General features: G+C 52.4%; 1 protein-coding gene across 2 annotated transcripts in view; it reads left to right on the top strand.

The window, feature by feature from the left end:
• PMEPA1 (prostate transmembrane protein, androgen induced 1) overlaps positions 1-8,999 on the top strand; it is a 58,511-nt gene extending 49,512 nt beyond the window's left edge. For both annotated transcript variants that reach the window (XM_060123097.1, XM_060123096.1), the window contains exons 3-4: positions 4,316-4,369; positions 4,838-8,999. In XM_060123097.1, the coding sequence (XP_059979080.1) occupies positions 4,316-4,369; positions 4,838-5,386 (603 nt within the window). In that variant the 3' untranslated portion in view covers positions 5,387-8,999. The remainder of the gene's footprint in view (positions 1-4,315; positions 4,370-4,837) is intronic.
• Positions 9,000-16,852: the final 7,853 nt, after the last annotated feature.

Consider the following 16,852-nt stretch of genomic DNA (forward strand, 5'->3'; position numbering starts at 1 on the left):
ATGGAAGGGAGCCCATGGACCAGTCCCTGCAGTGGGGCTTTGGCCCCCAGATCCATCCGTCCATCCATCCGTTGGACAGACATTTACTGAGCACCCTCTGTGTGTCTAGAGCCTTCCCAGGCACTGGGGGGAGACAGCTTCGAGCAGGTCGCGGGGGGGTGCTGCCTGATGGGAGGGATGTAGACAGACAGGAGCGCCGGCTGCTCCGAAGAAAGCCGAAAGGAATCACCGGGAATCCCAGGGTGCCTGGTTTACCCAGGACAGTCGAGGTGAGGCCCTGAGGCCGAGCTCTGAAGGGAGAAACAAGGGTGGGGTGCAGAGTGGGTGAGTGCAGGAAGGGTGAGAAGGACAAACGTGGCACGGCCCTTGCTGTCCCTACAAAACTGCAGTTTGATATGTTACTAGAACTGTGTGCCCTGTTGGGCATTCTGGAAACCCAGGAATATCCCCACAAAACTCCACAAACTGGGGCAGGTGGAGCAGCTCCCAGCGGTTTGGGAACTCGCCCTCGTCCAGACCTGAGCACCCACGTTCCCCTCATTCACCTGCACCTTCGGTGCCACCCCTGCCCGCCGCTCCGTGTTCCTCAGCAGATGGACCAGGGGGCGGTGTAGAGTCCATCACTAAACAGTTTCCATCTCCACGCCTGTCAGGTGTAATTTAACAACCTGGACAGGAGTAGCTGTCTGAGGGACGGGCTGCAGATGACACGGAGAGGGGGGCCCGTGGGCGGCCCCGGGGCTGTGCAGGGAGCACATCTCTGAGCCCGTGTTCACTGGGCGCTGGGGGGAAGCGGCAGCAGGCATGGCCTCCCGGCTCTGGGGGACGCCTGGGGCCAGCGCTGGTGCCCAGAGTCTGTGGGACTGAGCTGAGTCAGGCTGGCAGGCCTGTCCCTGGCAAATTTGGGCATCTCCGCTTGCGTCAGGCCTCAGTATGTCACCAGGTTGCCAGGGCTTGGAGCATCCGCTCTGGTCCCTCTGACGGGAGCACTGGGTGCCCCAAACCCGAGGCCGGTGTGTCCGGAGGACGCTCGGCAGCTCCCTGCAGGGCTTACCTGCGTGTTTATTTGCTGTCGCTGTTGCCTGAGTGACAGCGCCACCAGCTGCACTGCCACGTCCGCGCTCAGTAATCCCTCCCACATTTTACAGAGGAGAAACGGGGGCTCAGAGAGGTGGGAACATTTGCCTAGGGCCACACAGCTTCTAAGCGACAGCTTGAAGAGCCCATGACCCGTTTTGTCCCACCTCGGATGCTGGGCAAGCTTTGGACAAATGAGAAGACGTCAGCCTGGTAGCCGTGCTCCAGGGTGGGGCATCCTACCCCCTCTGAGCCTCAGTGTGTGCGTCTGTAAAATGGGTGGAGCGAGCCTTTCTCCTTCCTACCCTGCATGGTCACAGGGAGGGTGAAGTTAGCTGAGGGAGCTGGGGAGATGGCAGAGGTTCCGGCGTGAGGGACCCGTGCCACCATAGCGGGGACAGCCCTGTAGGCAGCACTGGGACTTCGTGCCCAAGTGGAGGTCGGGATTCGGGTTCTGGTTCCTGAACATCTGAGGTTAAAAGAAAGTCTCCCCTGCCCCCCTGCCCCCGGCCGGCTTCTACCAGACACCTGCACAGGCCCCCGGGGATGCCCAGCTGGGTAAACATGGAGGCTTGTTAGGCCTGAAGTACGTGTGGCGGCTCCCCTGGGGCCCCTGCCAGACAGGGCGTGTCTGAGGAGTCTCGAGGGCCCATGACCTCCCAGAGAGACCCAAACGCAGCCGCCGTCTGCTTGGCGCTGGGCCCACCCCTGGCATGGCTGTCCTGCCGTGGCCCCTTTTCAGGGTGAACCTCTGGGAGTTCATTTCCTCATCTGTCAAGAGGGTGGGGCTCAGGTGCAGGTAAAGCCCTGTGGCCCTGGGACCTCACTTCCCCACCTGATGCTGCTGCCAGAGAAGCTGGAAAATACTGCAGGGGTACAGACTGCAGCTGAAGGCCGGGCGGGAGTCAGCCAGGTCCACATAGACCAGGGCCGGGTGCCCCTCTGTGAGTCAGGTTTCTGGGCTCATCCCCGCGATCTCTTCTGTGGCTGCAGTGGCCCTGCAGCAGCCTTCCTGGTGGAGTGACAGACTGTCTGGCCCTTTATGGAGCCAGTTCGCGGACCCCTGGTCTAGATGGGGAAGCCATGGGCAGCTGGACGAACTCTCCAAGGAAGCTTTTAGAAAGAGAAGGAGGTGTCGGGGAGTGGAGCGGGGGCGAGAGAAGGAGCTGCCAGGAGCAGCCCTGTGGGCACTGGCGCCCGGAAAGGCGTCAGGGCCATTCACTGAATAAGAGAACAAGGTGAGTTAAGACACGGCCTGTGGGCAGGTGTAGTGCAGCCAGCTGGCTTCCGGGTTCCTCACAGCAGGGCCAGGCTGATACAGGAGCTGAGATGCTGTGGGAGGGGCATCCGGCAGGTAGGAGGTTCCTGGAGGCCTCCCTGGAGGAGGAGGTGACCTCCAGGTGCACAAGTTGGGGGTAGTCAGGTGACAAGGATGGAAGTGATTCTGGGGTCTGCGGTGGGGCCTCCCAAGCAGTGACTGGTATTTTCCTAAGCACTGTGGGTGGAGACTCCCCGGGCTAGGGCTCGACGGAGGGCTGGGGAGTGGGCAGTGGTGGGAAGACGTTGTGGGGACCTCGAACAGAGGGCCTCCTAGGGGGGTTTTAGGCAGGGGCCCGTCTGGGTCACATTTATCCAAGTTGACCTTGGCTGCTTGCACCCCTCCCCAGGACTCCCGACTTGAATGGGGAGCAGGTGGATGTCCCCCCATCTGCTTCCTGGTGCTCACATGGACTGTGCCAGGGGCCCGACTGGGGGCCACAGAGCCCGCCAGGGTCGGCTTGAGCCCGAATGCTTCTGGAGGCGGTGGGCGAGGTTTGGATCCCAGCACTGCCCGCTACCAGCTGGAGCAGCTCAGCTTAGCCACCTGACCTCAGCCTTGCAGGTTTTGTTGGGAGAGTTGAGTTAGTGCTTTAAAGAGCGTAGCACAGTGCCTGACGCCAAGGCGTTCCTAATATCAGTAACAGAATGGCCCTTGATGACCATATTAACAGTAATCGTGTATGTCTGCCCTCCGTGTCCCCATGCCTGGAATAAACTAGACCCCGGTGAGTCTTTGTGGGGTGCTTTCCTCATGAGAGACACAGAGCTCCCCTAGTGGCCATATAGGAAATTGCAGCCCTCCTGGCAATTCCTCCCCAGACTGCCGGTGAGAATCGTCTTACAAGGGAACCCTCAAGAAAACATGTCCCCCAAAAAACTCTGGGGTGATAGATATGTTCATTATCTTGATTGTGGTGATGGGCTCCTGGTAGATACCTATGCCACAACAACCAAATTGTATGCTTTGAATAGGTGCAGTTGATTATATGTCAGTTACATCTCAATAAAACTATAAAATTAGAGGAAGGAAGGCATCCCTCCCCATAGGCCCGGGCCTATCCATGTGTATCACCGGAACAGAAGTGGTGCTGCATGATTGCATGATTAACTCTCCTGTATTTCTTCATCTATAAACTGGGCCCCCAACAACGGGGGCAAGACAGACTATAGTAAGTGCTAAGTAAATACGCGGACAAGGTGATTACAGACATGACGGATGCTTTGAAGGAGATAAGCAGGTGACGGGATGTTTAATGGGAGAAGGCCCTTCAGATAATGGTGCTAGAGAAAGCCTGCGGTGGGCACTGGAATTGAAAAGCGAGAAGGAGCCAGCTGTGCAGTGGGGCAGCCAGTGCGAAGGCCCCGTGGTGCACAGTTAGGACTTCCATGCACTAAATAGCGGGTCAGCGCGACAGGAGGGAGAGTGGTGGTGGCACCCAGCACTGTCACAGGCTCACTGAGCGTTGCGCGCACCCTGGGGGCTTTTGCATGTTCGCCTCCTTCAGTTCTTCGACAGATACTGCAGTTATGCACGTTTTCAGATGCAGTAACTTGACCGAGGTCGCACAGCAAGTACCTAGGCTTTCTTAGCCGGTTCACCCGTGCATTTGGATGTGTTCTAAGGCCCACGGAAGCTGCTGGAGGGTTTTGAGAAGGAGGGACCCACGAATCAGATGTATGTTTTGGAAAGTGTGAGTTCGGAGGATGCATTTTCGGGGGGCAGCCTTGGGACCTGGGATTGTGTCATGTCCGAGAGAAACGTCCAGGCCCGGGCTGGGGTCGCTGCAGTGGGGCTGAAGAGGGGGATGGGTGCAGCATCTCATGCCGAGTGGAGGCTCTCAGAGTCCACGCCAGGCTGCCCCTTGGCTCTCCCACCTCTGCCCGTCCCGCTGACCCTGTCCTCTTCCTCCCCGTACAGGAAGGATGCCTCTGGCCCTCGGAGAGCACGGTGTCAGGCAGTGGAATCCCGGAGGTGAGACCCAGCGCCGCCTCCCCTCCACCACTACCCTCCCCCCGCCCCCCCACCCCCCCACCCCCCCACCCAAGACTGCTGTAGTGGACGCCGAAGGCCCCCTACCCAGTAGCTCCCCTAATCCGGACCAGAGGCACCTCCCCTGCTAGTAGAGTGGCTACAGGAGGCCCACACCTGCCCTTCTCTGAAGAATCCTCCTTGGTTGCTGGCATCGTCCCTACCGGGACATCATACGCTCCCCACCCCCGGGGAGCAGCCCTCAGTATCTGCGACACCGAAGGCCAAAGGCTGCCCTCTTCCAACTGTGTGACGATGTTCACACTCCAGGGCTCGCCAGTCATCAGGGGGCTGGACCCTGGGCTTGGCTCCTCCCCCCGCCACCCGGCGGCCATCTCTCCCTTTCCCCAGAGAGCAGAGTCACAGGGGCCCTGCCGCTGGGGGGACACTCACTCTGCTCTTCCCCTCCAGCCGCAGGTCTACGCCCCGCCCCGGCCCACCGACCGCCTGGCCGTGCCCGCCTTCGCCCAGCGGGACCGCTTCCACCGCTTCCAGCCCACCTACCCGTACCTGCAGCACGAGATCGACCTGCCGCCCACCATCTCGCTGTCGGACGGGGAGGAGCCCCCGCCCTACCAGGGCCCCTGCACGCTCCAGCTGCGGGACCCCGAGCAGCAGCTGGAGCTGAACCGAGAGTCGGTGCGCGCGCCCCCAAACAGAACCATCTTCGACAGCGACCTGATGGACAGCGCCATGCTGGGCGGCCCCTGCCCTCCCAGCAGTAACTCGGGCATCAGCGCCACGTGCTACGGGGGCGGTGGGCGCATGGAGGGGCCACCCCCCACCTACAGCGAGGTCATCGGCCACTACCCCGGGGCCTCCACCTTCCAGCACCAGCAGAGCAGCGGGCCGGCCTCCTTGCTGGAGGGGACCCGGCTGCACCCCGCACACATCGCCCCCCTGGAGAGCACAGCGGCCTGGAGCAAAGAGAAGGATAAACAGAAGGGACACCCCCTCTAGGAGTCCCGGGGGGCCAGGGCCGGGGCCGCAGTAGGTAAAACAGCAAAACACTCCGCACTTCTTGAAAGAAAAGAGAGAGGAGGACGGGGCGACACACAGGAAACTGCGACGCATGACCATCCTCTCCCCACCTCTCTGTGTGTAAATATTTACATGTTCTGTCTGGTCTGAATGCACAAAGCTAAGAAGACTTGCAAAAAAAACCATGTTTCTCTGTTGAGCTGCGTCTTGAAGGCAAAAGAGGAAACAAAATTCTACGCTAGTCTTTCCTGTTTCTAGTTGAGCTGCGTGCGTGAATGCTTACTTTCTTCTGTTTGTTTATGATGATTTCACTTAACTTTAAAGACATATTTGCACAAAACCTTTGTTTAAAGATCTGCAATATTATATAAATATAAATATATATAAAATAAGAGAGACTGTATGTGCGAGGGCAGGAGTATTTTTGTATTAGAAGAGGCCTATTACAAAAAAAAAAAAGTTGTTTTCTGAGCTAGAAGAGAAAAAAAAAAAGGCCATTTTTGAGTGCCAACTCAGAAAGTGTGTATTACCTTGTAAAGAAAAAAAACTACAAAGCAGGGGTTTAGAGTTATTTATATAAATGTTGAGCTTTTGCACTATTTTTTAATATAAATATGTCAGTGCTTGTTTGATGGAAACTTCTATCAACGTCTGTCGAGACTTTTAAGGGAGAAATGTTGGAATTTCACGGTGGACGTCAGGCAGAGGGTGGGCTCCACGCTGAGTCTGGAGAGAGGCTCCCAGAGGGGCTGATTTCCAGCAGAGTGGAAGCTTCTGTCTAGTGATAGGTTATTACCTCGTTATACATTCCCTCCCGAAGGAGACGCATTTTTTCCCCTCTGGGCCAGGACAGCCTTTGGATCGCAAAGAAAATAGGAAAGTTACTCGAGGCCCCAAGTTCCAGGAGGTGGGCTTTGCTCTTCCCAAAATGAAGATACACTGTTACTGAAGGAATCCTAGTATTTTCTCCTCTTTTCCGAACCACGAAGGTCCCTGTAGGAAGGGGCTCGCTAAGGTGCTCTCTGCCCCCTGCCTGCCTCGCCAGGGCCACGCCAGAGGCGGTTAGGTGGCTCGCGCGTGCAGGATGCTCTGGTGATTCAGACTCTACCGGCTGAGGTGGGTGCAGCCCACTGGCGTATAGGAAAGGCCCAAAGGACTAGCCATGTGACCTCATCCCTGTCTTTATGTATTGATTCTCACGGAACAGGCCCATAACCAGAAGACCAGAGATGAAAAGGTGACACGCCCAGGTTTCTCCCAGGACACTGCAAAAGGGTTATAACGAGAAAGACAGTTGAACCAACGCGAACTCGAGCTTTAGGGTGTAGAAGCAGAATTCTTTCCCTTCTCCCCTCTTTCGCATTTCATTCCCTTCCCCGTGGAAACCGTCGTTTTTGATGTGTTTGTGTATCTGTGTTTCCATAAGCGTCTTCATCAGACACAACTCTTGTTTACCAGGGTTTTACTGAGTAGATGTCGGCGGGACCCCTTGCTGGTGGCGTGCGTGTGTGCAAGTAGAGAAGGCGGGGAGAGAGTGGAGTCGGGGTCCTCCCTCCCACCAAGGGTGGGCTAATACTCCATGGGGTGACGCCCTTAGCGGGAGAGCAGGCCACCCTGCCCCCTGCCCCCTGCATCCCACGGAGGGGTCTTTTCATCTTCGGCAGAATGCCAACTAGCCGGTTAACGTAAGAGAAAGGTATAAGAGGCAATAAGTATTGATTTTAAACAACTTTTTTATTACTTGAAAAACAAAAACTCGAGAACAGTTTTGAAGTTCTGACCATTTGAACTCTATTTCTATACGTACCTTTTAAGACCACGGTGACCAATAGATGACCGAGGTGTCTGAGTGCCCGCTCACCAGCCTGGCAGAAAGTTCTGGTACCTTGACAATAAAACCTGCCTCTCCGTGGGGTCTTCAGCCTAACCTTTGCCTAACCTTTGCTTCTCTCTCAAAGATTCTTTGAAAAGGTCATTCATGCAGAGACATCCATAGTTTGTCCTGAAAGGTACAGGGACACATTTATAGATAAAGTTTAAAAAAAAAAAAAATATCGTTCCTTTATGTGAAACGTCTCCCTAGTGCCTTACTGAGAAAGCGGTGGACCCCTTTTGTCCCCCGGCAGCGGCGTTCCTGGACAACGCCCTGCTCACCCGGGCCCGGCCTTCCCGCTCGAGGTGGACAGAGGGCTACTGCTTCTTTAAAAACATCCCCATCGCCTCGTGCCGTGTCCCACCCACCCACCCTCCACCCTGGATGTGCCTCCCTTGGGTCAGGCCGCCCCTCCTGCCCCTCCAGCCTCTTGTCAGTACTCGTTGATCTCCCACCTGGGTCACAAACCTAGTCGTGGATCTTGTTTGTGTGAGTAGCGTAGCAGCAGACGAGAGCCAGGCCGAAGTGTTCCCGAGGTCCTCGAACCAAACCTTGAATCTCGTTGCTGGGTGGTGCGGTCTGCCGTTGCCGTATGAGCAGCGAGGTAGAAGAAGGAAGCAGGTGAGGGGGTTACTGACCTCAGCTGGCTTGAGGGCAGAGCACCCTCCCCATGCCCCCATTACGCCCCAGGATGGCGGTCCAGGCCTCAAGGCCGCCGCATTGTCCCTGGGCTCCGTGCCTAGCGGATGACATTTGCAGAAGTTCATGGTGGAGCAGCTCGTCAAGGCCAGGGCACCTCCCAAGAAAACCATGGGGTGTGTTTCTGCAGAGCCCTGAGGGTACACTCGTTCCACTAGGTGTTAGCTGTCGTGTCCTCACCTTCGAAAAGCCTTTGCGCATCCCTCGGGAGGCCCCCTTTTTTCAGTAGAAAGTTGGTGGGGTGGGGGGTGGCCCTTGGCAGTGGCCGGTTGGAGGGGGACCGGGCTGGGCTCAGAGAAGGTGGCAGAGCTTGGCTTTCTCTAAGCCTCTCATTGTTTCCCCGCTTGTCAATCATCACATTTCCTCCGGAGGAAAACTCTTTCCCCCGCCAAGCCCAGGTCCACACAGACGGACTTAGCAAAGTGCCCTAAGAGCCGTCCACGTTCCCGTGTCTTTGCCAGGAGCTGAGAGCGACGCCTCCCCACGGCTAGCAAACACCGGGGCGGGGCGAGGACCGAACCCTTCCCAGTCCTTTTCTGTCTGCTCTGTGAATTGTACTTTTCAGAGAATTTTCTTTTCTACGTGCAACACCAAGCTTCCAGATCCGTAGAACATGCTGATGACAAAGGAGAGAAAATGTTCGTTTTGTTTGGTTTTCCGGAAACTGCGCTTCAAATTCTGCTGTACTATAGAGCTCAGAAGGACCTGCTGCGTTCTCATTTGCCTGCCTGGTTCCATGGTGGTTGTGCTGATGGTGACGCTTTCACGTTGCTCCCTTGGCGTTGGAACCGCTCTCTTTCGCAGCCCTGTTTCCCAAGTTTTGTTCAAGTTACACGTATGTAAACTCTCCGTGGCACGCTGGGTGCGGCGCCCGCGTTGCTGCTGCGTAAGACTCTGTATTTGGATGCCAGTCCACAGGCCTGATGAAATCGCTTGTTGTGTATCAATAATCATTAGTGGCAATGATGACATTCTGAAAAGCTGCAATACTTATACAATAAATTTTACAATTCTTTGGAACGAGACTCTTTCGCTTTCTTGGGCTGCATTGCTTTCCCTCTACCACCCCACCGCCCTCAGCACCAACACTTGGATGCCTTTAGTGGGAAGGAAGTGATCCCTCGGAGCTGCTGTGTGGCCTTGAGCAATTCCATCAACCTCTCTGTTTTAATTCAGGCAGCGTTCAGGGAGCCCAGTGAAAACACTTGCACGGGCAGGGGGTGCGTCTGGTGACATTGGGGTAAAAGAGTTTGCAAAATACTGCGTACTTTTCCCCCCTCTTGGGATATCAGCCACCGTGGCACGATGAAAGCTCTGGTAAGGGCTGCGAGAAAGAAACTGTCTTAAATGGGGCTCTTCCAGAGGCGTGGACTTGTGTGAAGGGATGTATCAAAGTTCTGCTCCCAGGGGAGACAGTGAAGGGAGCTGGGAAAAGGACAGAGGGAGGAGAAGTGCGAGGGGGACTGTTTTAGGCCAAGTCCCAGCCTCAGGCTGATCCGCAGGGAGTCTGGGAAGCTCTGGGATGCAGATTGCACCCGGGAGAGGCAGGCTCTCAGATGCTCCTGGCTCTTCCTGCCTGAGAGTGGGGCAGAGAGGACTCCCCCAGGCCCCAGGGTGGCCCTCTGAAAACATCCCCAGATGCCAGCCCTTAGCAGCGACCCACATGGAAGCAGGGAATGGGATCCCGAGGGTCTGGGTGGGACACTCATAGTGCCCACTACAGAAATTCTTGTTTATTTCTCTAAATTGATCCATTTTTCATGTCTGGTCAAGGATTTTTTTTTTTTCAAGTCAGCCAAAACAGAACTGATCCCCAGGGATGAACATTGTTCGGCCTCATTCCAGGTCTTGTAATCTTCTGGGCCGTAGAGCCCTGTGATTGGGGCAGAACCGGACACACGTCTGCCTTTCCTGTTTCCCTCTCTGGTGAAAAGATTACAGAGAACTGGGGAGACACCAAAAGAGCTCATTGCTCTTGGCTGGTGAGAGCAGGGACCGCGGTGCTCTGCCCTGGCCCGGCTCCAGAACCCGAGTGCCTCTTACTGGCGGTCACTCCCCTTGCTGACCCTCAGTCACCTGGTCTGTAGAATGGGTTGACAGCAGTGCCTGTGAGGTGGTGTCTGATTCAATGATGCCAAAGGGTGCCTGGCAGACACAAATATTAGCCACTCTCATTAGTCACAGGCTCCCTGGGACAGTTTCCCTATACCTGAATGTCCCTCGAAGATTCTGGATGAGTTTGCATGTCCCGGGCTGAGCACACAGACAGCACCACCTCCCCAGGTGGTGGGGTCGGTCGGAACAGAGCTTTGCCCCACTGGAGAGGGGAGTTGCGGTTCTAACCAAAAAGCTGACACCCCTGCCCCACTTTGAGTTTAGCTCGAGCAGAAGTCGCCACGTGGGTCCAGGCTAACAACTGACGTCGCTGCGGCTAATGCTCACTGAGCATCTACTAGGCTCCAAGCACAACGCCAAATTCTGAGCGAAGGTGGCATCTCCTTTCGGGAGGCCTCACTTTGCACTCACTCCCCCCACGTTTTCTGAGCCCTGCTGAGGGATGCTGGCGCATCAGACCCAACCCTGACCTCAAAGAACTCACCTTCTGGTTCTAGAGACAGACTCGCAGCCTGGGACCACAGCCCAGTATGGTGAGGGCAAGGAGAGTGTGCTGTCAGGAGCTGGGAGAGGTCTGTGAAGGCTGGATTTGGAGCTCACGGATGTGAGGAAGGAAGACGAGGACAGCAGAGACCGAACCAGGCGCTCGCGTGAGCAGAGGCCGCGAGGGCACTCGGCAGGGCACCTGCGCAGCCTGGCAAAACCATGCCCTGGAGGGGAGGCTGAGCCCCTGGCTGGGTGGGAGTGGGGGCACGGAGAAGCCCAGCGCGGTTAGAAACACCAGAAAGATAATCATGCGACCAAGAGAAGGGCGTAAGTTTCCTTTAGAGCCGATCTGATAAGCAGGTATTTCACATCCTCTGTACGCCCGTGCCAGGGACACAGGATGACAGGAAAGACCCCGTCCTCCCTCCGCAGCCTCCAGGCTGGTGTGTGCTGCAGGTGATGGGAAGAGCCCCTGACTGGCCTCCCACAGGTCTGACATTGAGATGCAGTAGCGGGGGGCAGCCTTAGGTAGCTCTTTGTGAGGCCAGGACCTCAGCAGTTACCTAAAAATCAACAGGCCAACTGGTCTCCCCCATCACCCAGAGCCAGTGCCTTCTCTACTCTCCTATGACCCGTGGACCAAATCCCCAGCTGTCTGGTTTTGTAAATAAAGTTTTATTGCCACAGAGCCCCACCAGCTTAGTTACACATCATCTATGGCTGCTTTTGTGCAATAACGATAAAGTTGAGTAGTTGCGACAGAGACCAAACGGTCCACAAAGCCTAAAATATTTACTATTTGGCCCATTACAGAAAAGTTTTCTGATCTCTGCTTTAGAACCCCACGTGGCTGCAAGATGGCTGCTGCAGCTCCAGGCATCACAACCAAAGATAGAAAAGAATCCCATTCTTCTTTGTATCTTTTTTTAAAAAAAAATAAACCTTAAAAAATAAGCTTTATTTTTAGAACACTTTTATGTTTATGGAAAAATTGAGAAAATAGTGGGCTTTCCATACACCCAGTTTCACCCATTATTAACATCTTATACCAGTGTGATATATTTGTTACAATTAATTAATCAATGTTGATATATTATCATTAACTAAAGTCTAAACTTTATTCGGATTTCCTTAGCTTTTCCCTAACATCCTTTTCCTGGTCCAGGACCCCACCTAGGACACCACATGACATTTAGTCATCACAACTCCTGAGGCTTCTCTGGACTCTGACAGTTCCTCAGACTTTCCTTGTTTTTGATGACCTTGAGAGTTGGGAGTCCTGGTCAGGTATTTATTTTGTAGGCTTATTTTGTAGGATGTCTCTGTATTGGAATTTGTCTGAGGTTTTTCTCATAGTTTAGACTGGGGTGATGGGTTTTGGGGAGGAAGAACCCAGAGGAACTCATCACATCATATCAAGGGTCATACATTTCCAAAGATACTTAGGTCAGCACCCTTTCCCCCAACCCCTTTCCCTGAGGCAGTGACACATGTTTGTAAGACAGTCACAGTGTCTTGTCACATTCTGCCTTCCATCCAGGGATCCTCTGACCTCCTAAATGTTTTTTAATTTACATACACCAAGGTTCATCCCTTGTGTTGTAAAGTTTTGACAAATGCATAGTGTCATGTATCCACCATTACAGTATGATACACAAGAAATTCACTGTCCTGAAAAACTCCCCTGGGCTTCACCTGTTCCACCTCCCCTCCCTTCAAGGTCCTGCAAACATGGATTGTTTTACCAACCTGAGTCCTGTTTTCTTCCGGGAAACAGGCCTGGGAGGTGAGTCCTGCCCCATGGTTCTTGCTGAGAGGCCCACTGAGATCAGCAGGACACTGTCCCTTATAGTCTGTAACAGGCAGGGATGTGGTTGTTTTTTTGTTTTTTGTTTTTTTATTGTGTATATTTTACATTCTTATCAAAGTAAAAGAGCAGGTCCAAAGCAACAGCCTCCTGCCCCATCTTTTCCAAACCCACAGCCCAGTTCTTGGAGGCAACAACCGTTCTTATACCTCTTCCTTCTGAGAATGACTACTTCATCTCCAAAACAATAATCTTCTACCTCTAGCTTGCGGTTTCCCAAAGTCAAGACGTTACTTACTGACTTCCTGCTTTGACAGACAAATATTTAGCACATTGACACACCTCCCTACTTCCCAATAAAGAAGTGTCCTTACTTGGGTTCCTTTTATGATTGTCTTTATGACTTCAAGTACTGTTATCTACACCTCTGTTTTGTGTTCCTTCTATGGGGACACTGTTTCTGGACTCCCCACCTGGCAAGTTGAGGAGACTGTACCCCTGGCCTGGCTGGTCTTCAGCTCACCCCCTCCTCCCAACCTCCTTTCATTTCCTTTCTACCTGTGTTCTCTCCATTTTTACTTCCAACTTATCAAGATGAGTGACACTTCTATTCTGCCCGTAGCATAATTCAGTCCTCTGTGCTTTATCTGTGAGTTGATCCTAAAACTGAAATTCAGTAAATGCTGTTTACATTGTTGTGACTATGTGGATATTGTTCATTGCATGCAAAGTCCCATTCAATATAAAGAACTGAGTTTTGATATTATTTTTTATTACACTGTGCTATGGACTGAATTGTGTCCCCCAAATTCATGTGTTGAATCTCTAACCCCCAATGTGTTGGTATTTGGAGATGGGGCCTTTGAGAGGTAATTAGGTTTAGGTGAGATCATGAGGGTGGGGCCCCCATGATGGGATTAGTGCCCTTAGAAGAAGAGATACCAGAGAACTCTCCCAAGCCCCCACCCCATGCTCTCTCTCCCTCTTTCTCTCTCTCTTTCTCTCTCTCAACCATCAGAGGACACAGTTGGAAATCAGCCATGTGTAAGTCAAGAAGAGAGTTGCCACCAGAACCCAACCAGGTTGGTATACTGCTCTCAGACTTCCAGCCTCCAGAACTGTGACAAAATTAGTTTCTGTTCTTTAAGCCCCCAGCCCCCCGTCTTCTGTGGTATTTTGTTATGGCAGCCCCAGCAGACAAGATACACAGGTAATCCACATTTATTGTAGAAAATGTAGAAAATTATAGAATACAAATTATATTGTAGAAAATATAGAAAACCAATCACCTATGTATTGCTAAGAGATAATCCGTACTCTCTCTAGGCATTTTTCTATGTTATAGGTAATCACATATGTTTAAAAATGGAATCATCCTCTAGCTTTATAAACATCCTTCCTTAATACACTATAAACACTTTTCTTTATCCATAAATACAGTTCTATATGGCATTTTTTTCATAGCTTCAGAGAATTCTATTGTACAGATTTCCTAATTTACTTAACTAGTCCCCTTTGGTTGGACATCTAGGTTGTTTATAATTCCTTCACGTTTATAAACTATCTTGTGATGAACAGCTCAGGCGTACGTCTCAGTACACAGGTGATATTATTTCATCAGGATAAAAGAAAGAAGCTCCTAATATTAATGTTTTTACAGAACACAGTAGTTCAAACTGAGGGTGAAAAAGCAGAGGTCACATGCCAAGCATATGGCAAAAGGATTCTCTCCCTCTCTATCCTCCCTCAAAAATGCTTTCCATTCCTAGATGTCCACCAAGTAGCCTTGAATCAATTCATCCAGTATTTTAGTCTTCTGTCTGATAAAAGTGTATGTTCTTGTTAATTCTTTGTATAATAAATGACCCAAAACAACTGAGACTGAATTCAGCAGAAGAGGGAATCACTGACTCTTGCAACTGGTTGGGAGCTGGGCTAGATCACATGCCCTCCAGGTCCAGATGTGCACACCATGGTGTTAGGAAGGTGTCTGTCTCCATCAAACTGCCACCTCTACCGATTTCCCTTTCAAGTAGATCCTCCTCTCCCACCACCTTTTCTCCAGGTGCATTTCCTGACAGCTCTAAGTCAAGTGGGAAGAAATTAGCTCTCAATCTTCTATCACGGGTCCCAGAATAGAATCCCGTTGGCTGGCTCAGGTCATGTGCCCATCCCTGAGCCAATCACTACAGCCAAAAGAAGAGAGTGCTCTGGTTGGCCTGGTTTGAGTCTCATGCCCTGCTCTGGACCTAGAGGTGGGGTCAGCTTCCTCCCATCCATGTGGATTGAGAAGGGGGTGAGGTGGCTCACCAAAGGAAAATTGGAGTGATCGTTCCAGAAGAAGGGGGCTGGGTGCTGGACAGCCAAAAGCAGCAGGTGTCATTACACTGGACAAGTAAAGGCCTTAATAATGAAAACAGAAAACTTTCTATAAACACAGCAACACTTTTGCCATGTGTAGCCTGCGCTGCCTCCTTTGCACCGAGCTGGGGAAGGCCGCGGTGCCTGAACCAGCCCTGCCATTTTGACTACTTCAAGTTGGTTTAAAGTTGATATTTGTTGAAATTATTTCAGCATGTGTGTCTGGCTTCCTGTCTCAGTCGCGGGCATAGATGGAACGTTCAGAGTGAGGAAGGATGTGTGAGCCAAACGGGGGAGACAGAACACACAGGAAGTCTGTGCCAAATCAGCATCGCATTTTCTTTAACACGTTGTACAGTTGTCTCGAAGTAAAAGAACTGTTTCTAAAAATAAAACAAAATATTATCAAAGCTTCACAATTAAACGATTTGGAATAAATGATGGGTTTAAATGTGCAAATAAAAGTTTAAAATAAATATCCACCCATGCGTGTGCGTGTGTGAGTATGTGCGTGTTCATGCCTGTGTGGGTGGGCTGGCATGATTTGCCCCTCCCCGCTGCCCCACGCCCCTCACCCCCACTCTCCCCTCTCCTTTGTGGCCCCTCCCTGCCGTGACTGATAACCCTGGAAGCAAAACACTGAAACCATGCTCTTCAGCTTATTAAAAGGCTTTTATTGAGCTCAAAATAATTAAATTTGCCTTTAAAAGCATCTAACTTGATTGAGTGAGCAAATGTAACAATGAATTTTTAAAATTCATGGAGTTAGACTTCTGCCTGCTCTTTACAGGTGTGGGCAAATGCAGGGGAAGCCGCAAAGGATGGACTCAGGGCCCAGCTCTGTGATCATTTGATCTGGATTCAAATCCACCCCTTGTCCCTCTCCAGCTAGTTAACCCTTGGGGCCTCAGTGCCAAGAGGAGTTACTTGTGCAGAGAACTGCAGCAAAAGCCATCAGTAACCCCATCATACCTCCTTGGCCTCCATTTCTTTCATGTGGGTTCAGCTGCCCACCATGCTGCCCACCATGCTGCCCACCATGCTGCCCACCATGCTGCCCACCATGCTGCCCACCATGCTGCAGGCCAGGCAGGCTGGCACAGTTGGGAGCAGCCTCCTTCAGGGATGGGAGTGGAGGGTAAGCACCCCAGCTCCCTCAACCTCGGTGGGGAGCCCTGAGAAGATGTTCCCCATGCTCCCAGCATTCCCAGCGCTCCCTGTGGCACTGAACCCCAGGTGCCCCCAGGGGGCTTGCTTGACGGCGAAGCCCCCGATTAGCCCATCCTTCCCCTGTCCCAGGTCCCCACCACCTTCCCAGGGTTTCCTAGCATCACCTCCCAAATAACTCCTTGCACTCAACTCTGTGCCTCAGAGTGTGCTTCTGGGGCACCCAGCCTCAGACTACAAACTCTAAAGTGGTGGTGGGTACAGCGAGAGATCAGAGCACCTTAGAGAGAAGAGCTCCCTGTGAGGAAGGTATGGAGGGGGTCCTGTGTGTCCGCTCAGGTGTGGACATACAGTCACCAAGTCTTGTTTTTAACCCAATATAGCCAAAATATCATTTCAATCAATCAATACAAAAATTGTTAATGAGAACAAAAATTTTAAACATTGGACTCTTTTCTACTAACTTAGGTTTCTGTGTCTCCGAGGACTTAGGACAGGTCTGTGCTCATATGGACACTGTTAGGAACTGAATATTTGGGTCCCCCCGCCAGCAAATTCAGTGTTGAAACCCTACCCCACAATGAGACAGTGTTAGGAGGTGGGGCCTTTGGGAGGTGATTAGGATTAAATGAGGTCATGAGGGTGGATCCCCCATGATGGGATTAGTGCCCTTATAAGAGTCAGGAGACAGCTCGCTCCCCCTCACCCCCACCATCTGAGGACACAGAGAGAAGACGGGTATCTAAGAACCAGGAGGTAGATCTCACCAGACACCAAATCTTCCAATGACCTTGGACTTCCAGCCTCCAGAACTGAGAGATACATATTTGTTGTTTAAGCCACTTGGCCTATGGTATTTTGTTATGGCAGCTAAGCTGACTGAGACAGGCACACTCAGTCAAAGAAACTTTAGAAAAAAGAATAAAATACCAACCTT

Source organism: Lagenorhynchus albirostris, chromosome 15 (assembly GCF_949774975.1).
Source record: "Lagenorhynchus albirostris chromosome 15, mLagAlb1.1, whole genome shotgun sequence".
Taxonomy (NCBI): domain Eukaryota; kingdom Metazoa; phylum Chordata; class Mammalia; order Artiodactyla; family Delphinidae; genus Lagenorhynchus; species Lagenorhynchus albirostris.